The 23,691-nt window shown below is 40.8% G+C and overlaps 1 protein-coding gene across 4 annotated transcripts in view; it reads right to left on the reverse strand.

The window, feature by feature from the left end:
* Positions 1–2,002: 2,002 nt before the first annotated feature.
* DGKA (diacylglycerol kinase alpha) overlaps positions 2,003–23,691 on the reverse strand; it is a 209,628-nt gene continuing 187,939 nt past the window's right edge. For 3 of the 4 annotated variants that reach the window (XM_040425594.1, XM_040425593.1, XM_040425595.1), the window contains 11 exons: positions 20,747–20,820; positions 17,200–17,274; positions 16,467–16,552; positions 15,192–15,281; positions 14,863–15,023; positions 12,825–12,889; positions 11,204–11,294; positions 9,912–10,104; positions 8,879–8,999; positions 3,701–3,761; positions 2,003–2,816 (listed from right to left, as the gene is read on the reverse strand). In XM_040425594.1, coding sequence (XP_040281528.1) covers positions 2,739–2,816; positions 3,701–3,761; positions 8,879–8,999; positions 9,912–10,104; positions 11,204–11,294; positions 12,825–12,889; positions 14,863–15,023; positions 15,192–15,281; positions 16,467–16,552; positions 17,200–17,274; positions 20,747–20,820 — 1,095 coding nt within the window. In that variant the 3' untranslated portion in view covers positions 2,003–2,738. Of the gene's footprint in view, positions 2,817–3,344; positions 3,532–3,700; positions 3,762–8,878; positions 9,000–9,911; positions 10,105–11,203; positions 11,295–12,824; positions 12,890–14,862; positions 15,024–15,191; positions 15,282–16,466; positions 16,553–17,199; positions 17,275–20,746; positions 20,821–23,691 lie in introns of all 4 variants that reach the window. The other variant, XR_005777707.1, reaches the window with a different exon arrangement.

Here is a 23,691-nt window from a genome sequence, read left to right on the forward strand (position 1 = left end):
GGCCCAGCCGCACAAGCACCCAGAAAATCCAATCACCATCAAGGGCACCATCACCACCTGGCCGGTGTCCCCTGTAATACAGCATGCCCCAGAGAATTTGGTGCTGTTCTTCTCCCCTTCACTGCTGGCCCACGGAGGCATCTGCTAAGCGTGAGTACCAATGAACTGTTGCGGCCGTCGGCCCACCGTGAACCTTACGCGTTCTCCCCTGTGGACTGGCCTGTTGCAGTAAGACACCCCACCTGCTGTAATTTAAAGGAACACAGGTAAGGGTGGGAGGCAGAATTCTTTAGACGCCCTCCTTGTGCCCCCCTCAACTGTGTTTGGAGCAAGTGCCCCAATCCCCACTACACTCCTGGTATGAGGCGCCTAACTATACTGAACTAGCGCAGGAGTATTTGTCCACTACAGGATTTAGTTAGGAGACCATGGACAAATGGCACACAGAGGACTGTACTGAAAACTCATGCAATGCAAAGACTGAAATCTGCAACTGAAAAATTCCACCACATCTGGACCTGGATAAGTAGCGGTTTTCCAGTTGTTGGATTTCATTATGGTTTAAAAGAAGGAACACTCAAACTTCAAACAGGCATGGTTTGATTTAATTTGAAATTTCATCTTGTGTTCATACATTGAAGTAAAAAAAATAAATGTAACTGGCAGCCAACTGCTTCTGTTTGTATTATTGTGGGTCAGTGGTTAGCACTGATGCTGCGTTGGGGTGCTGGGTTGGAAACTGACCAAGGACAACATCTGCATGTAGTTTGTATGTTCACCCCGGGGACTCTGGTTTCCTCCCACATTCCAAAGACATACATATAGGGACCTTAGATTGTGCGCCTCACTTGGGACAGCTTGATGTCAATGTCTGTAAAGCGCTGCGGAATTTAGCAACGCTATATAAGTGCGTAATATAAATATATGTCAACCCTCTATTTTGAATATAAGAAGGGTTAATTCAACAAGGTGAGTTCCACTAATTAATGACCTATCTTACATGTTTGTTTGTCTATATCTTTTGTGGCCCCGTTGAAATGAATGGGTCCGCATCCGATCAGCAAAAAAATGTGGATCAGATGTGGACAGAACATATGGTCATTTGAGACCTAAGGGTGAAGATATTTTAATCCATTGCTATGCTGCCTTCGGACACTGGGAAACAAAAATTTCAGGTAAGTAAATTTTGATAGTAATTTAAAGGGGTAGTCCTCATTACTGAATTAGAGGTGAATGCAGTAGCCACTCTCTAATGAAGTCTATCGGAGCCGAGGAAAAAGTCAACCAAATGTTTGCCACCTCTCCATTGAATTCTATAAGGACAGGGGCTGCCGTGATTTGTTGAATAAGGGGCAACAGGACCGCGTCCAAGTAGTTGGGTTCTGCACCCATAGGAAGTTGTGGTATTACATTTTCACAAAACTTTTGATATGTTATAGCGACATATCAAAGTTTTTGATTGCTGGCGGTCTGAGTGCTCAAACTCACGATCACTAGAAAGAGGAAAGAGAAGTGTGCACATAATGTGTACTCTCTTCACTGTAGAAGAGGGGCTCAATAGAACAACAATGAGCCTATAACAATTCTCCTGAAGTGTGGAGAGTCAGAGTGTGCTATGTGAGCTCTTCTTTCTCCTCATACTAACGATCGCGGGGTTCTCAGCTCTCAGACCCCTACCGATCGAAAACTTTGATATGTTGCTATCAAAAGTTTTGTGAAAGCTCAGTGACACTTTAAGAGGGGAAAGCCATTCTAATGGTACAAAGGCACACTACTGGTAAGTACCCTGTCTGCCTGACTTTCACAAGCCACTTAATACCAGTGAGATATATATGCCCCCACTGGCATCCATAAATAAATATATTTGAAGGGGTGGCTTAAAGTCTTTACTCACAACCTGGAAATCCATGTTTGAGCTGACATGATTGCAAATGAAACACAGGTAGATGAACTGTGGTGGGTAAACCATTACGCGCTGAACAGGACATTTATTACACTGGCATATGTTGTATTCTTTTATTTCCTACGGTTTTCATGATTCTCTAAATCAAATTTGGCAAAATTTATATTCATTATCAATATAAGCATCATAAGTTAAAAAAAAATATAAATAAAAACAGTGCAATGTGATCTGTTGTCCCCAGTGGTTCGTACCCATTTCAACTGCAATAAAATATAGGAAGAATTCATGGTCTCCATATGACGATGCTGTATACTACACATGTTGGAAAGTTCATATATGATATGTTATTTCCTACGCATATTGTCTAAAGCATTTTGGTATTCTAAAAATATCAGATATTGTAAACGTACATACAATCTGTAATGATTGTTTTTATCCAGGAATAAGGCAGTGTAAAATCTAATCTTATCCTAAAATTGGTACTATACGGTTATAAGTACTGTATAATAGCTTTAAAAGGTAAGCTAAATGCAAAGAGGAACATGCTCAGTGCGCATCTAGAGAATAACAACCTAAATATCTCTATGTGTTCGATCATACAGTATATATATATTAATTCTCTGATGCTCTGCTCATAAATGATCTCTGACAGTTTAGCTGGTAAACAAAATGGTCAGAACTATCATGGGTGATAGCAAAGAGGTCAACCCTACAGTTTGGTTATATCAAGAAGAATCTGAGGGTAAAGGTGAAGCTCGTGGTCCATGGACACTTGGTTCCTACGGTAGAAGTCGTCATTGAACAATAGATATTGGGTGTCTCACAGCTTGATCTGCTACTTAGAAAAAAAACTTGAGGACCTTGGTGGAGGAGCCAACATCATTGGTGCCTGGTTCTTGTGTGTAATCTTAATCTGAAATACAAGACGTAATTAATCAGGACATGAAGTAACTGAACAAGGAAAATAAACATGAGACACTATTCGCACTGGTATCATGACTTCATGTGCTGAAGACCGCACAGATTTTTTTTATTGGGGTCAGTTGTTTGGATGGCAGGAAAAGCACCACATGCTGCACATCACAAGCTCATTTAAAGTTAAAAAGGATATATTGCTGCTAACCCGCTTAAAACGGTTTCCACCTTATTGAAGAGGTTGGCCCACGAACTTCATTTAGTACCTATCCTAGTGATAAATGTATGATTGCTGGGGGTCTCTGAATTCTCTGTGTGAATAGAGCAGTAGTGCACATGTTGTCATTGATTATGGGACTGCGAAGTCCAGTGCTCGGCTATCTCTGGCAGTCCCATATAGGTAAAAGGACCGGTGGTCACATATGTGCACTTACAGGATACTCGGGGATCTCCGTTCTCATAATCCTATCCTGTGAATTGGTGATAAATGTTGTCTGTGGGTGAACTTCTTTAAGTTATCGCATACCTGGGATAGGCTGCTACTGATCAGTAAGTACTGGGATACATGGAACAATCCACAGTCCAATTCAGGTGTCGAGCTTTGAGTAGTAGTGTGCTTTCTTGTGTCTTATTCCTTGGTTTAGGTATTCCAGTTATTGTACCATACCAATGGCATATACTAATGATAGAAGATCTCCTTTTATTCCAAGGCCCTAAGGATGTTGTGGTTTATGTGAATAATGTGATGTCCTCTTAAGCATAAACACTATGGGTCCTAAATATTCAAGCACTCCTCTACAGGAAGATTACTAATGGTACAATGAATCCTACTAGAAAAGAAAATTAAAGCATATAATATTTTCCGTAGACGAGAATTCTTACTGTGCACGGTGGCTGCATCCAGGGCTCCCCATCAATCTGCATTGGCAGCGGCTTTGTGGTTCTATCGGAAGTAAAAGCATTTTAGGTTAAGCATAATACAGATTACAAGTAAGCTACACCCATCTAGGAAACCCTCACATTTACTGTTGGGCAACATTTGTGAAACTCTTCAGAGTATTTTTCTCTTTACAAATGCATTGTATTGCATTGAAGTGTATTAACTTTGATCAAATGGACAAACCCAGCAGTGATGCTAAAATAAAAATAAAGTGATCTTTTGTTACTATGTGAAAAATCCAAAACTTGTTTTTCTTACAAAATCTTCCATTATAGAATAATAAAAAAATAAAATAAAATAAAGTAAATGGTTACCACACATCCATAAAAAAAACATATAATAAAATTAATACATAATTTATTCCACACAATGAAGGCCTGAAAGGCCTTTAACATCTTTGGGGTCAATTTTTAAATGATCGCATTTTACTGATTTTACTGGCTAAAAATCATTTTTTCAATTGGTCTTTATTAAAGGTTTTCAGCTGTCAGGGTTATGTTTTAGCCTACCTATAGAGTATCTTACTTTCAGTTTTAGAGACATTCGTCATTTTGCTCCTCTGAGGGCTGGATGTATAGCCCTTATGTCTGAATTCTGGACAGCTCATAAACACTCATAGCTAAATTCTTATCAAACTGAGAAGTATATGGCTTAAATGAGTGTTTATGAGCTGCCAGGACAGAGCTGTGTAATTGTGGAACCTACTTCTAGCGCTCAAACTACTCTGAACTAGCTGATAGGCCTGGGTGCAGAGTGCTGGACACCTGCTGATCTGATAGTGATGGCCTATCCTGAGGTCAACTTGATTTCAGTAGACTTGATGGGCTGCTAACAGCCATGTCCACTTTTATGTAACTTTGTGACAGACAAGGTTTAAAGTAAACACTGCACCTAAAAGTCTCTGGGAAGAGGCTTACACACAAAAACAATACAGTTATCCCTTAATTTACAGTGGCCTCAGAATACAATATTTTCAACATACAATGGTCTTTCCCGGGCTACTTGAAACCAGACTCAACATACAATGCCTTACACACTGCTGATCTGTGGTTCCTGTGATTGACTGGAAAATCCAAACAATCAACATGGCTATATAACCTATACTGACTATGTAGTAGTGCTTCTCCACAATACAGTGTGGTACTACATGTTATATACTGCTCTTTATTTGTGCTGGGATGGACTGATACTTTAGACACCAGGTGAGGGGGGTCTCGATTTTATTTTGCTGGCACACTGTGTACATTGTACCAGCCCCGGAAAAAACTGTCTCCAGTATAGAAAGTAAGTTACAGCTTCCAGCAGCTATTTTTGATTTTTATATACAAGGACTTGCTTTATCTACAGTACTTATCTGCTTAATTTCCTGTAGTCGTTCTTATTTTAGGATGATATTTTAGAGCCAGTTTTCCATAGCGTTATGGTCTCAAGTTACAATGATTTCTACTTACAAATGACCAACAGAACCAGTTAATATTGTATCTTGAGGGACCACAGTATCAAGGTGTGAAAATTCATACAGTCAGGTCCATAAATATTGGAACATCGACACAATTCTACGATTTTTGGCTCTATACACCACCACAATGGATTTGAAATGAAACGACCAAGACGTGCTTTAACTGCAGACTGTCAGCTTTAATTTGAGGGGATGCAAATCATCTAAATCAGATGAACGGTGTAGGAATTACAACAGTTTGCATATGTGCCTCCCACTTGTTAAGGGACCAAAAGTAATGGGACAGAATAATAATCCTAAATCAAACTTTCACTTTTTAATACTTGGTTGCAAATCCTTTGCAGTCAATTACAGTCTAAAGTCTGGAACGCATAGACATCACAAGACGCTGAGTTTCATACCTGGTGATGCTCTGCCAGGCCTCTACTGCAACTGTCTTCAGTTCCTGCTTGTTCTTGGGGCATTTTCCCTTCAGTTTTGTCTTCAGCAAGTGAAATGCATGCTCAATAAGATTCAGGTCAGGTGATTGACTTGGCCATTGCATAACATTCCACTTCTTTCTCTTAAAAAACTCTTTGGTTGCTTTTGCAGTATGCTTTGGGTCATTGTCCATCTGCACTGTGAAGCGCCGTCCAATGAGTTCTGAAGCATTTGGCTGAATATGAGCAGATAATATTGCCCAAAACACTTCAGAATTCATCCTGCTGCTTTTGTCAGCAGTCACATAATCAATAAATACAAGAGAACCAGTTCCATTGGCAGCCATACATGCCCACGCCATGACACCACCACCACCATGCTTCACTGATGAGGTGGTATGCTTAGGATCATGAGCAGTTCCTTTCCTTCTCCATACTCTTCTCTTCGCATCACTCTGGTACAAGTTGATCTTGGTCTCATCTTTCCATAGGATGTTGTTCCAGAACTGTGAAGGCTTTTTTAGATGTCGTTTGGCAAACTCTAATCTGGCCTTCCTGTTTTTGAGGCTCAGCAATGGTTTACATCTTGTGGTGAACCCTCTGTATTCACTCTGGTGAAGTCTTCTCTTGATTGTTGACTTTGACACACATACACCTACCTCCTGGAGAGTGTTCTTGCTCTGGCCAACTGTTGTGATGGGTGTTTTCTTCACCAGGGAAAGAATTCTTTGGTCATCCACCACAGTTGTTTTCTGTGGTCTTCCGGGTCTTTTGGTGTTGCTGAGCTCACCGATGCGTTCCTTCTTTTAAAGAATGTTCCAAACAGTTGTTTTGGCCACGCCTAATGTTTTTGCAATCTCTCTGATGGGTTTGTTTTGTTTTTTCAGCCTAATGATGGCTTGCTTCACTGATAGTGACAGCTCTTTGGATCTCATCTTGAGAGTTGACAGCAACAGATTCCAAATGCAAATAGCACACTTGAAATGAACTCTGGACCTTTTATCTGCTCATTGTAATTGAGATAATGAGGGAATAACACACACCTGGCCATGGAACAGCTGAGAAGCCAATTGCCCCATTACTTTTGGTCCCTTAACAAGTGGGAGGCACATATGCAAACTGTTGTAATTCCTACACCGTTTACCTGATATGGATGTAAATACCCTCAAATTAAAGCTGACAGTCTGCAGTTAAAGCACATCTTGTTTGTTTCATTTCAAATCCATTGTGGTGGTGTATAGAGCCAAAAATCTTAGAATTGTGTTGATGTCCCAATATTTATGGACCTGACTGTATATCACATGTACTCTCAAAAACACTGAACCTTGAGGCCATTCAATATCTGGCTCCCATTCATAGATGTGTTAAAAATATATACTGTACCATGCAAACAACTGCTATGCCACCAACATCTACATTTTCTGAGAGCATGCAGCATACCATGTATAAAAACACAATAATTACACACAACAACCTTCATGTAATTTTGCAGGAAACTGTAAATATAAGCATAAATTGCATGAAAATTCATATATTCAAATAGAACAGTACTTCAACCCAGAATATACTCTGCAACAAACTGTACAATGTGCCACCTCACATGTCTACATTTGCTGTTGTGTGTGTGATAGACATTCAAAACCAACAGGAATGCTCCAAACAACTTTTGCATGCAAAGATTGGAAATACAGGAACAGAATTTTACATCCCCTATAGAAACTGTAATCCTAATTAAATATTATAACTCCATAAAGCTAATATAATGCGTTAACTATGTCTGCTATCAGACAGGCATAATGTAGGTGCTTTATTGTGGGCAGGATAGGGACAGTGTAAAATGTAACCTTTATTTGTGTAATGGTTGCAAGTGTTTGGTGCAACCTATTTGATGTCATTAGGGATGAGCGAATTGGCCTGCATAACAGATCCGTCCAGTTTCCGTTATGCAGGAGAGGACGCCAGCATAACGTAAACCGGACAGATCCGTTATGCAGGCCATAGACTTCTATTATGACGGAATGAATACCAGAATGCCTCTAAAGGCATTCCGTTATGGAATTGCATTATGGTCCGTGGTAACAAAATATGAAATTCGCTCATCCCTAGATGTCATCATCCAGAAGCTGGTAAACATCTGTGTTGAGGTATCAATAAATGGTATGTGTTGAGGTCGTCACTCAGGTTAGATTCAATGTGGTGCTCGAGTCTTAGGAGAGGCACTCCATACATTATATATGAAAGGAAGACCAGCACTCACTTGGTATATGCTAAATTATACTTTTTTTATTGCCACATTGTAATTATGTGACGCGTTTTGGCTCTATAAGCCTTCCTCAGACATGTCTGAGAAAAGCTCATATAGCGGAAATGCATCACATAATTACAATGTGGCAATAAAAAAAGTATGTGACGCGTTTTGGCTCTATACGCCTTCCTCAGACATGTCTGAGAAAAGCTCATATAGCCGAAATGCGTCACATAATTACAATGTGGCAATAAAAAAAAGTATGTGACGCGTTTCGGCTCTATGAGCCTTTCTCAGACATGTCTGAGGAACGCTTATAGAGCCGAAACGCGTCATAATTACAATGTGGCAATAAAAAAAGTATGTGACGCGTTTCGGCTTTATAAGCCTTCCTCAGACATGTCTGAGAAAGGCTTGTAGAGCCGAAAAGCGTCACATGATTACAATGTGGCACAATTTTTTTTTATTATTTTGCATCTACCAAGTGAGTGCCGGTCTTCCTTTCATATATAATATGTGGGATCAATAAATATCCTAATTATAATTAGGTGGCAGAGCTCATCTTGTCACTGCTTTTATGGAAAAAAAAAAGACCTCCTCCTACATCTAACAATTAGAGAATGTGTGCTCTCTGATTTATATGGTGATAACATGCAAAGAAGTACATGATACTCCTCCCCTTGAGGTACAATTATACAGGGAGAAGTGGACCTGTTCCTCTCCCTGCAGACTGTCAGCACATCCTCCATTGATCCACACTCCTCTTCCACGCCAGCTGAGATCACAGCTCGCTGGGAGTGTGGGGGGGGGGGGGGGGGAAATAAACCTGCTCTATCTCAGGCTTTATAGAAGCTAGACAATCATGAAAAAAATTATATAGAAATGGTTGCAAAACTGTACCTTTATGATTTAAAAAAAATATATAAACTTACATGAATATCTGCCATCAGATATTGATACAAGAGAATGGGAATATCAATCACTAACAACAACTCACCGAATCGTAATCTCTGAGCATTTAGCCAGTCTTTTTCTTGCACTTTTCAGGCCTGTATAAATTTGTCCCATTTCCATGGCTCCTTCCAATCCCACAACTTCTAGCCTCTTATCACTAAGATCTGTCATAAGAGAAAAATGTGTACAAAACAAGAGCTCCTATTAGTTTTTTCATGATAAGTAAATAAGGAATTTTGATTGGCCTTCCCTGTTTGTTATTTGTCATTACCCATATAACCTACAATACAATCAAATGGAAGAAGTGTTTTTACTTCTGTTTATTTAGACCCAAGTTTGCTCCTTACAAATCAATCATTCTTAGTATAATTATAGGGGGTTGTGCAGTGCAAAGATATTAATGACCTATCAGATCACCAACTCTCAGCACCTGACGATCAGCTGTTTGAAGAGGTAGCAGTGCTTGTGCAAGCGCTGCTTCCGTTTCAAACTTACCTGTACGCTGTCTCCTTTGCAGCAGTAGCACAGTGTAATTACAACTGCTTGTCCTAGTCACTTGCATAGGACGAGCAGTTTTAATTACCCTAAACCACTTCTACAAGGGACACAACGCGCCAGTAATTTTGAGAAGGAAGCAGTGCTCACACGAGAGCCGCTCCCTCTTCAAACTGCTGATCAGTGGGGGTGCTGGGAGTTGGACCCCCACCAATCTGATACTGAAGACCTATCCTGAGGACAGGTGATTAAATCTTTGCTCTGCGCAACTCCTTTAAAGAACAACTATCATTTTATAATGAAGGGGAAGAAGTGCCCGGCTGAAAGCTGTGCTCCTTCATTTCTGATTGCCTCTGCTCGGCTCTTCTTGGAGAGCCCATACAATGTTGGCTCCGCTTTTAAAGGATAGCTAATAACAAATGAAGAAGCACAGTGCTCACCTGAGCACTTTGGCCCCTGATAGTGATCTTTGGGGTATCAACACATGAACGACATTGATCAAAGCTTCTAACATGTCAAAAGTTTTTTTGTTTTTTTTAATGATCGGTAGCCTTTAATAACATGAAGTTTGTTACCCTCACCTTGAGTACATGACTTTAGGGCTTCTGGATCAGTAATGGCTTCAGGCAGATTCTGAGATGAAGCATTTCGAGGTTCGCCCAAAGGTTTCCTTGTCTCTCCCCACAAATTGGAGCCACCATGCATGCTGGGAATATTAATAACAGCAATGCCTTCAAGGGATACTGAACTAAGATCCAAGGGGGATCCACAGCACTGTGGCAGATACAAGAACAATTCGTTTTATTGATGGTGCTCATCAATGTTGTAAATGATAAAAGTTTACTATAAATCGAGAGTATAGAGAAACGTATTTGTCCTTTAAAAGACAGGGCAGCTAATGACTCATAGGGGATACGCAAATCAAACTTATTATACAAACACTGATTTTCTATATAAAAAATATTACCAGACAGGTAGAAGCTCAGCTGATCACATTTCCTGACACAATTTAAGTGATATTATTACTGGATTATACAAAAAGGGCAGCACTGTATATTTACACAGTCATACTTAACAGTTTTAAGTGATATTTAAGCTACTTTCACACTAGCATTTTTGCTGGATCCGGCAGGGCTCAGCAAAAACGCTTCCGTTACTGATAATACAACCGTCTGCATCCGTTATAAACGGATCAGATTGTATTATCTGTATCACACCCAAGACGGATCCGTCATAAACTCCATTGAAAGTCAATGGGGGACGGATCCGTTTTTTATTGTGTCAGAGAAAACGGATCCGTCCCCATTGACTTGCATTGTGGGATGCTCTACATCCCATGACGGAAAGAAAACCGCAGCATGCTGTGGTTTGGTCTCCGGTATGAGAACGCAACCAAACAGAACGGAATGCATTTTGGAGCACTCCACTCTGTCCAGTTACGTTTTGTCCCCATTGAAAATGAATGGGGACAAAACGGAAGCATTTTTTTTCCAGTATTGATACCCTATGACGGATCTCAATACCGGAATATAGAAACGCTAGTGTGAAAGTAGCCTTAGTGAAATAACATTTAACAATATGCCAAAAATGCCTGATAGGGGTGTGTACCACCTCTGGGTCCCTCACCAACTGGTAGAAAAAGGGTCCTGCGACCCCCTATTCACAGATTCACACCAACCAAACTTAGCATCATAGTGAATGGAGAGTCAATAGGTTACTGAAACAGCCAAGCAGTAGAACATAAAGGCCTGGCTGAAAAAAGATGACTGTATAATTGTAATGGCCTCTGAGTGTTCAAATAAAGTGAATATTATCCAATAAATTCTATAAAGAATGCTTAGAAATAATCTTGTTAAGTGACATGATCACTAACCTCAATTGTCACATACTCCTTCAATTTTTTACATGTAGAAAAAACTGTTTCTGATGTGGCAAACTCAAAATACCAGAGTTTATTCTTCATTCTGTAGCAGAAAACACATGATACTAGCACGTTATTTAGTAACACTGGATGCATAGGGTGCATTTTCTTGGCATCTTGTGTTAAAGAAGTACCAGAATGCAGAAAACCCCTACAGAATATGTTTTCATGATACTACCACAGAGGATAACTCAGGATAGATGTAATGTATAACAAAAATGGATTTAACCCATTCAGTAGTGTTGAGCGAATCGAGCTTCGGATCATAGATCTGAAGTTGATTTGTTCAAACACTTTGTTTTAATGCACAATTTGTTTCATTTGAAGTCGCACGAGTCTTTGGTGAATACATTTGGTATTAATTTCTGCATCTTTAAAAACATTTTAAAATAGCAATCTGAAGTTGGGTTTGGTAACAAGGTAGAAGGTCCCTATTACCGCAGCACAGGGACCAGATAGGGACGGAGAGGGAGCACACTCCCTCCGCAAACCCTGTGCATGCCGCGGTCAGCATTGACTGCGGCATACAATGGGTTACTGCATCGGCATCTGTGTTTTCACCGATGGAGGCAGCAGGGGCTCAGCTGTCGGGTAGAGGTTATTATTTCAAATGCATATTGTAGGGCTTTTCATGTATACATCTCATTATAAGGGGCCTTCAATTTGTGCCTCCAGAGAGCTACGTTAGTAAGGTAAACACTGTATGTATAATTGGTCACCACAGAACCTCTCTCCCTAAACTACTTTATTGGATGGAAAGGTGAAAATATGGAGATTTTGAATCTGTACTTTATATCTTTGCGCTCACATTTCCCAGCAGGAAGCCTTGCAAACAGTTCATGTGCAGCACTGCAATAAATCAGTTAAAGGAATGTGCCATCACAAAATGACCTGTTGTTTAAATCACATTTTTGTGCTAAACATTATTATTTATTTTTTTTGATGATTTTTTTTCTTCCCCATGTTTCATCTATATTTCAGGTAACACAGGATCCACCATTCACAAAGGGTGAAGTCACAGCTTATCAACTACCTCCTAAACCACTGCACAGGTCACAGAGCATGCCTAGAAAACTGTCCCATCAAGTCAGTGAGGTCCCCTCCTGTCCATTGTTTCTATGTCCCATGGGACTGCTATCAAACACAGGAAGTCTTTACGTATTTTAGACCTAGTGGCCAGTGTGAAAACTGCAGGATTATAGATTTTTTTTTAATATAGTGACATTTAAAAAAAAAACAAACACAAAAATTCCCAATAATATGTTGAACATAAAAACGCGATTCAAACCATAGGTCATTTTATGATGACAGGTTCCCTCTAAGAGTTCTGGCTCGTTCTTACACCAAGCAGGAGTCCTGGGTAGGCATTAGCATGCAGCACATGGACCAAATGCAGACTTACTAGAAGGAAATGCAAGTAAGTGCAAAGATAAATATTACAGTTTCGGAACCCCTTACAGTCGTTTTGGAACGGGTGGGGATGTTTCTCTGGTGAGAGATTCCTTGTAAAGATTGACACACTACTTTATCAGCAGACACAGTAAAGCAGTAGAGGCAGATCTGTCATTGTCACCTGCTGTTGAATTTCTCAGGATATTTCTCCCTCATAACATGAAACCGGTGAGCGATGGACGCATCCTGTAGAAAGAAGACACCATCAGGCCCATTTATGATTGCCACATCAGCATCAGATTAGAGTGCGGTGTAATGAGGAGTACTGATCAGCCACAGCGCATTACCACGTGGCACCTGCTGCTCTTCACTGTCATTTTCCGGAGAACTTTAGTAAACTAGTAGCAGAGAAAGCCACACACCATTCATTGTGCAACATGTCTCGTGAGTCACAATTACATTTATTAATCTCCCTTTATGTCAGCAGCTGTCCGTGCATTTTACTGGATACAAGATTTTGAAGCTACATCTGATTTGTGTAACAAAAATAATCCAATCAGCCTTCTCGTACCTAAGCAGATATTTAATATCTATGAAAAAAAATTACAAAAGGCCTTTTGTGTGTCCCCGCCTTTTGCATTCTAAATGAATCATGGTCACAATGTAAATCTGTAAAATGGCCCCAATTACTATTTGCATTCAAAATATTGGGGGTCTTGATACATAGTTGAGGCACCTTTTATTCCCTTTGCAGACACTTTGGTTACCCTTGCACCCCCTATAGCTACACAAAGGCTGCATATAAAGATTTGATGGTTGTCATTGGAAAATGTTGACAAGCTCGTTGTAAGACACATTCAAAACTTTGCTGACAGAGCCTATACAGCACTGCATGGAGGCTGTATGGCTCCCTACTAAAGGAGCTGTACAGTCTCAATGCACTACTGTACTGGCTCCATGACAGTGTGCATAAGCCCCGACTCATCAGGAAAACTGGAAAGAGGTATCTGAAGGTGAAAAAGTGTTCCAGTTGGAATCACAGCTAGAACTAGCTACCAGTCAAACGTTTACAAAAACCTACTCAAGAGATGGACTTTCTCTTCTTTTTGTACTATTTCCATAGTTTAGAAAGTAGCAATCGACAGTACAGGGGATAACTGTCTGATCACTAATGGTCCGCATGCTGGGACCCCAGGAATCATGAAAACAGGAGTCCCAAAGTTCTGTATTGCAAATGAAGCAGTGATGCAAAACCAAACATAATGTGAGACACATCTCATAAAATGTTTGCTGATTCCTATAGTAGGTATTGCAAGAATCAGTATACTACAGGAAAAACTTAAACATGCAAGATCAAGGCTGGTTTGACATATTGGACTTGCAGTGTGAGTATGCAGCAGCTCCCGTCCTGACCTCCTAGCACTGACGGGGGTCGCATGGCATTATAGTGATTTATGATGCTATGTAACCCTTACAGTTCTGGAAAGTATTGGATAAAACTGACAGAACTATGTCAGTGTTATCCAATACATATTCCAGAATTGTAAGGGTCACATAGCATCATAAATTAATATAATGCTATGCGACCGTCAGTGCTGGGAGGTCAGGACGGGAGCTGCTGCATACTCACGCTGCAAGTCCAATGTGTGGAACTCACTCGTCTGAAATGGGCCCAACAGCCTAGTATGGGACTGCTGAGTACTGCACATGGAACTAGATCCAGCTTTTCCACAAAAATGAATGGAGCAGTGGTTACGCATGCACACCTTGTTATGGACTACTAAAACCAGAAAAACAACCTTCTAAAATATAGGACCATTAAAGAACCACAGTATCTTGTCATAACTCACCTGATTGGTATTAGGCTGTTACTTTACTGTAGTTCCAAATACAAATGAGATGTCTTTAAGATCATGAGAGAATAATCTCTGGGGAACGGCACATTTTTCCTGCAGTGCACTAAAAGGAATTTGCTAAGGTTTTCTGAAAAGTAGCTCACTATATATTTTACATATTCAAGAATCCTTATGTATAGGAAGTGAATCAGTAGTATATGTCCACCTAACACAGATTCATAAATATACAATCAGATGCTTAGGTTTATGTGCATAACCTCAATCTGCCCTGCTGAAGTCTTTCTTTGCATTAGTGTTTGTCTCCATACTGCCTGAAGGTGTCACCATTCCCTTAAAAACCGCTTATAGCACGTCCATACATACCACTCCAATAGAGAAGTAGTTGTTGATTATCTCATATGGAACAGGGTCTCCCTTTTCTTCAGGGTTCTCTGGTGTGACCTCAATGTTCCATCGGTCCATCAACAATATTGTACTTTTTTCAATGTCTTTCAACACTTTAACTAGATTTTCTCCATCATAACCTGCAAAGTAAGAAGTTCATATCTGAGGCTTCACTTGCATTCTCGACATTCATTTTATTAAGATTGAGGGTTCAAGACACCAGATGTGCCCCGGCACCAGCTGGTGGAACTTTTTACCTCTTTTTACCCTCTAGATGTGCAACAAACAAAAAAATGAAATATTCAAACCTCCTCCCCATCTGAGACATCGAGCAAGGTCGTTCCCGGTCCCGAGGGGTAGAACAGCTACAGGTGGTCTGTGTGGAAGATTAGCTTTGTCTAGGAGGGATAACATAGACTTAGATGGCATACACAGATGAAAAAGACATGTATGTAATTTTTGTTTTCAATAGATTTTTTTGATTTTCATTAGGTGTACGTTATAGAGTAGTCAATGTGCAGGTCTCTGTTCCGCTGTCACATCATATATCCTGCTGGCTACGTTCACTGACACATCTGGGATTCAGTCCAAGCCCAATGCATACTGGCACACTGTGCCGCAGTTGAGTGCATGTTCATGAACCTGGTTATTTAATAGTAATATTGTTGATGAAAGTGATTGAAGTTCAGGCTGAGAATCATAGCCCTGCCCTCCTTTCATAAAACAGATGTGAAATGTATGTCATATCAGCAGATGCTCTGATCTGACCCGGTCTCACACATGAACACAGCTTATAACTGCTCTGTTGATTACAGTAAGAAATCCTTCAAAATTCCTCGTAGTGTTATATTGATACCGAAAGAGACAGAATTTAGCTTCTACTTTAAGCATAGTACAGAGAATTTGAGATTGCATTTTACTCATTTCATGCTAAAATCATTTTTCCAATGGGTCTTTATTAAAAATGTTCAGTCATTTTTGAGTTATAAGGGTTAAAAAAAAATCTGTCTGTTTGCAGACTGTGCTCTGAGTTCCACTGGCCCATGTGAAGCCTGATCTCTGACCTCATAAACACTCATTATAACTAAACTCTTTTCAAACTGATAAGATTTAGGATGTCAGGAGGTCAGAGATAAAGCTTCACATGAGCCTTGAGGCGAAATGATACTCTGCAAACAGACTGATTTTTTAGACCTAAATTAGTAAAATGCAATCATAAAAAATTTCCCCGATGGTGTCCATAGCTTTTTTGAAGCTCCTGGGAATCAATTACATTTATGTAACAGAGCTCCCAAATTATCATGCATCATTTATAATTTTACTATTCTCAAGGAGGAGAGAAGGACCTTTTGGGCCCACTCATGCTCCAGGGTCTAGGTTCAATCCAATCTGCAAATATGTACTCTTCCTGTCTGCATTTGCTCAATGTCTTTTTGGGTATTGTGATTTGGTATGGTTATATAACTGTGGGCATAAGTGATTGATATATTTCTGAGTTTCATTTCAGAGAACACTGTTGGTATTGGTATTGTTAAACTGAGTGTTCAGTCACATTGCATGGGGGAAAAAACAATTTCTCTTACCAATGGCATCCAAAATCCATCCAACAGTGCCATCCCCACCACACACTAAAATCCGATAATCTTGAACATCCCAGAAGAAATTGAGACTGGTGATAAATAGGAGTGAATCTAGTGTTAGAAAATAACACTCACAGTGTTTAAAAAGGTTTTTCTAGATTTTAATACTGATGACCTATCCTCTGGATAGGTCATTAGCATCTGATTGGTGAAGGTCCGACACTTGGGACCCCCGTCGATCAGCTGTCTGAGAAGGCACTGGCGCTCCTGTGAGCGCTGTGGCCTTCTCCCTGCTCACCAAGCACAGCACCATACATTGTACAGCGGATGTGCTTAGTATTGCAGGTCAGCCCCATTCACGTCTGTGGGGCTGACCTGCAGCTAGGCCATGTGATCGATAAACAATGTTTCACGGCCCAGGAAAAGCTGGAGAAGGCCGCGGCGCTACTGATACCTTCTCAAACAGCTGATCAGTGTCGGACTCCACCGATCAGATACTGATCCATCACTTATTAGTATTAAAGTCTCAGAAAACCCCTTTAAAGGGTTTTCCCCAAAATACATTATGCCATGTGCTTTCTTGGAAGAGTACTGGCTGGGTGAGTTGTTAATTCCATATCTTATTCACAGACAAAAATGGGGAGAATGTCCACCAGGTCCAAGCAGTATACCGTCTTTTGTAGGAAACCCTTTTACTGTATGTATTTCAACAACTGTACACTTAGTTTTTTCTTACCCAGGTGCAGGCCCCTCTTTAAGTAGATTATGCACTTGTCGAGGGTTTAGTAGATACTGGAACTTGCGAAGAACTCTGCAGTGAATGAAAGAAGCATTCAGCATCATACACAAGTATCCTTTATATTTATATATTTATATATACTAGCAGAAGGACCCGGCTTCGTGCGGGTATATTTCATCTATTTCATTTAGTGTTTGTGTGTGTGTCGTTAAAAGATATCGACAGTATCTAATAGAACAGTGACATCTACAGTACCCCGCTCCTTTAACAGTGAAGTCCACAGCGGCCTGCCCCCTTAACAGTAACATCCACAGCGCCCTCCACAGCGGTCGCCCCTTTATTAGTGACCTCCGCAGTACCCCGTCATGTTAACAGCGATTTCCACAATAACCCGCCCCCCTAACAGTGACCTCTACCGAGCTCTGTTCCCTTAAAATGTAACCTACACAACACTCCATCCCCTTAACAGTGACCTCTACAGCACCTCGCCCTTTAACATTGACCTCCATAGCGGACCGCCCCCTTAACTGTGACCTCCACAGTTCCCTGTCCCCTTATCAGAGACCTCCACAGCACCTGCCCATTTTAACAGTGGCCCGACAGCATCCCGCCCCCTTAACAGTGACCTCCACAGCAGCCCACCCCTTTAACAGTGACCTCTATAGCAGCCGCCCCTTTATTAGTTACCTACACAGTACCCCATCTCCTTAACAGTGATTTCCACAACACCCTATCCCCTTAACAGTGGCCTCTAAAGCAATCTGCCCCTAAACACTGACCTCCATAGTGGACCGTCCCCTTAACTGTGACCTCCACAGCAGCCTACCCCTAGGGTGGCCAGAGGTCTGGTTTTAGGCCGGACAGTCCGGCTTTCAGACTCCCTGTCCTCCATCCGGCGCAGGGCCTGGACGGACACAGGGATGTTCTTTTGAACAGCTCACTCTCAGATAGCACCACTGTACTGTCTGAGCGTGAGCTGCAGGGAGAAAGTCACCCTCCGTCCCACCCCTGCAGCTGACAGTTGATTTTTACCTTCATTTTTTTCAATCCCTGTTGGCTGTGGAGTGGGAGGGGCAGTGGCCTAACCTGATCAGGGCATGGCTTAGGAGGGCCTGGGGGCGGGGTTTTTAAGTCCGTCTTTTGATGGTGGCCTGAATGGCCACCCTACCTGACCCCTGAACTGTGACCTCCACATCAATCCACTCCCTTAACAGTGTCACCCACAGCGCCCTGCTCCTTTAAAGCTGACCTACAGCAGTGAAGAAAAATGGCTGGGTTGTTATGGAAACCTGGTGTAAAACTGTGTGTATGTGGAGACTAAGGACCTGCGAGCTTCTATTGGCTGATAAGGGACATGTGACCGTGTGTATGGCAGTTGGGAAATGAAGAAAAAGACCTGCAGGCTAATGTAGGTCATGTGATGAGCCATATTTGCATTTTTTGGGAATGTCCCAGGAACGGTACATGCTAGAGAGCTGAGAAAACTTTCCCGGACACCTGATGTACCTGTGTGCCAAATTTACTTTAAACTCAAGCAATCCTCTGTACAACTTACTATGAGGGCGGCAGCGTAACCTCGCAATCACTCATTCACGCTCCCGCTTTTCCTTCATGAATGAAATGGGAGGAGCGTGAATGAGTGAGCATCGCGAGGTTACACTGCCGCCCTGCCTGCCGCTTTCATAGTAAGTTGTACAGAGGATTGCCTGAGTTTAAAGTACAAACACTGCTTGAAGAGGATTACTGTACCATGACTTTACTTATGAAAACTGCTGTGTGCGGGGCCCGATGTATTACAGTACAGTGACTGCATCGGGCACCGCCGCCAGTGTTGCCAGCCTCCATCTCCTCCTCACATCCCACTGATACATCGCAGTGCGGCAGCGATGTATCAGCGCCATCAGAGTTGGCAGCATTTGCTTTATAAAACGCACTGTAATTTTCCACCCACCTTTGGGGGGGGGGGGGAGGGGGAATGCGTCTTATAAAGCAATAAATACGGTATATATATTCCGTAATAAATTCAAATTGTATAAACCATAATAAATCATGTATATCTAGTTCAGCATAATAATAATTGATTCTAATATTATTGCTGTTGGGAACATAACTAATGGATTTTAAAATATGGGGGGGGGGGGGGGGGGCTCTTAAAAAGAGTAAGATGTGCCAGGAGTTGTCCGATGAAATTTATTCTACATTTTTCAAACCAGCACCTGGATCTGAATACTTTTGTAACTGCATGCATTAAAAAAATTAGCATAGCCACTGAGTTGTTCAATAAAAAGGAATATGTATAGTGCCACCTGCTGTTTGTTCTGAACTATGATTTATGCCAGTTTCTGCCATGAATTCTATTAAATATCTAGGGCAGTGAAAGACCTGTCGCTCCCATTAAGCACCATCTACTTTTTTTTAAAGTGGTGGGAGAGATAGAAAAAAAAAAAAAAAAAAGTCTCCAATAAATCAGTTGTCTATAGATGTATAATGCAGAGACCTGTTAGAAGCATTTTCAGACTCACAAGATTACCTCATAGTCCATTATTTCTTCCTTTCTTTTTATGTGTGTTCATTCACTCAAAGTTCAAATTACATTTACTGTACCTCAAGATTGAAAACCACATTTTATATATATTGCATATAATCTACATACAAAGTAAAATCATTTAGTGGGAAGGTTAGGCTGGCCATTCACATGGCCTACCATGTCACCCCTGTACACTTGCATCTGAACGGGGAGAGGGGAATTAGCCACTTCCAGACACCTCTTACAGCAGTTCATCTCTTGGAGAACAAAAGGATCTGGCATGTTGAAACCCAATTGCTAGATCCTTGTCTCCTCATGGGAGAGTCAGGCCCCCATACACATTAGACGGCTTCCAGGTCCCTCCAAAATAGTCAGGTTTGCACGTTTTTCCTATATCTGTTAGGCTACTTTCACACTAACGTTTGTTTCCTGGATCCGGCAGGGTTTAGCAAAAACGCTTCTGTTACTGATAATACAACCGTCTGCATCCGTTATGAACGGATCCGGTTGTATTATCTCTAACATACCCAAGACGGATCGGTCATGAACAACATTGAAAGTCAATGGAGGACGGATCCGTTTTCTATTGTGGCAGATTGTGTCGGGAGAAAAGCATCCGTCTGCATTGACTTGCATTGTGGGTCATGCCGTATCCGTCTTGCTCCGCATCCCAGGACGGAAAGCAAACTACAACATGTTGTGGTATGGGAATGCAACTAAACGGAACAGAATGCCTTTTGGTGCATTCCGTTCTGTTCAGTTCAGTTTTGTCCCCATTGACAATAAATGGGGACAAAACTGAAGTGTTTTTTTCCAGTATTGAGCCTCTATGACGGATCTCTATACTGGAAAACTAAAACGCTAGTGTGAAAGTAGCCTAACACAAGTGTAAGCTCTCTACAGATAGTGAGCCCATTTAATGAGGTTGTGTGCGGTTGGTTTCTATTTTCTATTTTTCTGCACACACAACAACTAAAAAATTACATTACTACTGACATTTAGTTGGTATGTACTCACTTCTCTCCCTGTTTTCCTCCACTCTTCGGATTGACAAAGACAAGTAAAGGGTGTGTGTCTGAAATTGGTACAATCTGAAAAAAAAAATTAAATAAAAATAAAACATTTTAAATAGACGACGGTTTGCAGATTTTCAATTCCTATCTGTATGCATTATTAGGGAATATGGACAGCATAGAGAGGGGTTTCTTACTTGGTATCACACTCTGAGTCAAAATGTGGAGTCACTCTGCAAGATGGACCTGGCATGTCCATTCTTTATATGGATGGCCATGCATTTGTATGGCCGGTGGTAATGCTACAAATACAACCACTGCAGCAGAAGTCGTTTGGGGCCCGAGGGTTAGAGAAACAGAAACAACTGATGGACTGGCTGACTTCCATAAAAAACAGGTGGTCTTTATTAGACAACCCTTTTAAAGAGCACTCCAGAACTTTACTACAGTTATTTCACCAGAAAGCAGTTGAAGACTTAGGCGGCATTCAAATTAGCGTTAATCATTTCCATTGTTCTACTCTCTTAATAGAAACACAACATTGAAGGGGTTCTCTCACTTCAGCAAATAGCATTTATTATGTAGATAAAGTTAATACAAGTCACTTATGTATTGTTATTATCTATATTGCTTGCTTTGCTACCTGGATTTATGTTTCCATCATATTAACCACCTCAGCCCCCAGTGCTTAAACACCCTGAAAGACCAGGCCACTTTTTACTCTTCTGACCTACACTACTTTCACCATTTATTGCTCGGTCATGCAACTTACCACCCAAATGAATTTTACCTCCTTTTCTTCTCACTAATAGAGCTTTCATTTGGTGGTATTTCATTGCTGCTGACATTTTTACTTTTTTTGTTATTAATCGAAATTTAACGATTTTTTTGCAAAAAAATGACATTTTTCACTTTCAGTTGTAAAATTTTGCAAAAAAAAACGACATCCATATATAAATTTTGCTCTAAATTTATTGTTCTACATGTCTTTGATAAAAAAAAAATGTTTGGGTAAAAAAAAAATGGTTTGGGTAAAAGTTATAGCGTTTACAAACTATGGTACAAAAATGTGAATTTCCGCTTTTTGCAGCAGCTCTGACTTTCTGAGCACCTGTCATGTTTCCTGAGGTTCTACAATGCCCAGACAGTACAAACACCCCACAAATGACCCCATTTCGGAAAGTACACACCCTAAGGTATTCGCTGATGGGCATAGTGAGTTCATAGAACTTTTTATTTTTTGTCACAAGTTAGCGGAAAATGATGATTTTTTTTTTTTTTTTTTCTTACAAAGTCTCATATTCCACTAACTTGTGACAAAAAATAAAAACTTCCATGAACTCACTATGCCCATCACGAAATACCTTGGGGTCTCTTCTTTCCAAAATGGGGTCACTTGTGGGGTAGTTATACTGCCCTGGCATTCTAGGGACCCAAATGTGTGGTAAGGAGTTTGAAATCAAATTCTGTAAAAAATGACGAGTGAAATCCGAAAGGTGCTCTTTGGAATGTGGGCCCCTTTGCCCACCTAGGCTGCAAAAAAGTGTCACACATCTGGTATCTCCGTATTCAGTAGAAGTTGGGGAATGTGTTTTGGGGTGTCATTTTACATATACCCATGCTGGGTGAGATAAATATCTTGGTCAAATGCCAACTTTGTATAAAAAAATGGGAAAAGTTGTCTTTTGCCAAGATATTTCTCTCACCCAGCATGGGTATATGTAAAAAGACACCCCAAAACACATTCCCCAACTTCTCCTGAATACGGAGATACCAGATGTGTGACACTTTTTTGCAGCCTAGGTGGGCAAAGGGGCCCATATTCCAAAGAGCACCTTTCGGATTTCACTCGTCATTTTTTACAGAATTTGATTTCAAACTCCTTACCACACATTTGGGCCCCTAGAATGCCAGGGCAGTATAACTACCCCACAAGTGACCCCATTTTGGAAAGAAGAGACCCCAAGGTATTCGCTGATGGGCATAGTGAGTTCATGGAAGTTTTTATTTTTGTCACAAGTTAGTGGAATATGAGACTTTGTATGAAAAAAAAAAATAAAATAAAAAATCATCATTTTCCACTAACTTGTGACAAAAAATAAAAAATTCTAGGAACTCGCCATGCCCCTCACGGAATACCTTGGGGTGTCTTCTTTCCAAAATGGGGTCACTTGTGGGGTAGTTATACTGCCCTGGCATTTTCCAGGGGCCCTAATGTGTGGTAAGTAGGTAAATGACCAGTGAAATCCAAAAGGTGCTCTTTGGAATATGGGCCCCTTTGCCCACCTAGGCTGCAAAAAAGTGCCACACATGTGGTATCTCCGTACTCAGGAGAAGTTGGGGAATGTGTTTTGGGGTGTCTTTTTACATATACCCATGCTGGGTGAGAGAAATATCTTGGCAAAAGACAACTTTTCCCATTTTTTTATACAAAGTTGGCATTTGACCAAGATATTTATCTCACCCAGCATGGGTATATGTAAAATGACACCCCAAAACACATTCCCCACCTTCTCCTGAGTACGGAGATACCATATGTGTGACACTTTTTTGCAGCCTAGGTGGGCAAAGGGGCCCATATTCCAAAGAGCACCTTTCGGATTTCACTCGTCATTTTTTACAGAATTTGATTTCAAACTCCTTACCACACATTTGGGCCCCTAAAATACCAGGGCATTATACCTACCCCACAAGTGACCCCATTTTGGAAAGAATAGACCCCAAGGTATTCGCTGATGGGCATAGTGAGTTCATGGAAGTTTTTATTTTTTGTCACAAGTTAGTGGAATATGAGACTTTGTATGAAAAAAAAAAAAAAAAAAAAAAAAAAATCATCATTTTCCACTAACTTGTGACAAAAAATAAAAAATTCTAGGAACTCGCCATGCCCCTCACGGAATACCTTGGGGTGTCTTCTTTCCAAAATGGGGTCACTTGTGGGGTAGTTAT

Source organism: Bufo bufo, chromosome 3 (assembly GCF_905171765.1).
Source record: "Bufo bufo chromosome 3, aBufBuf1.1, whole genome shotgun sequence".
Classification (NCBI taxonomy): Eukaryota; Metazoa; Chordata; class Amphibia; order Anura; family Bufonidae; genus Bufo; species Bufo bufo.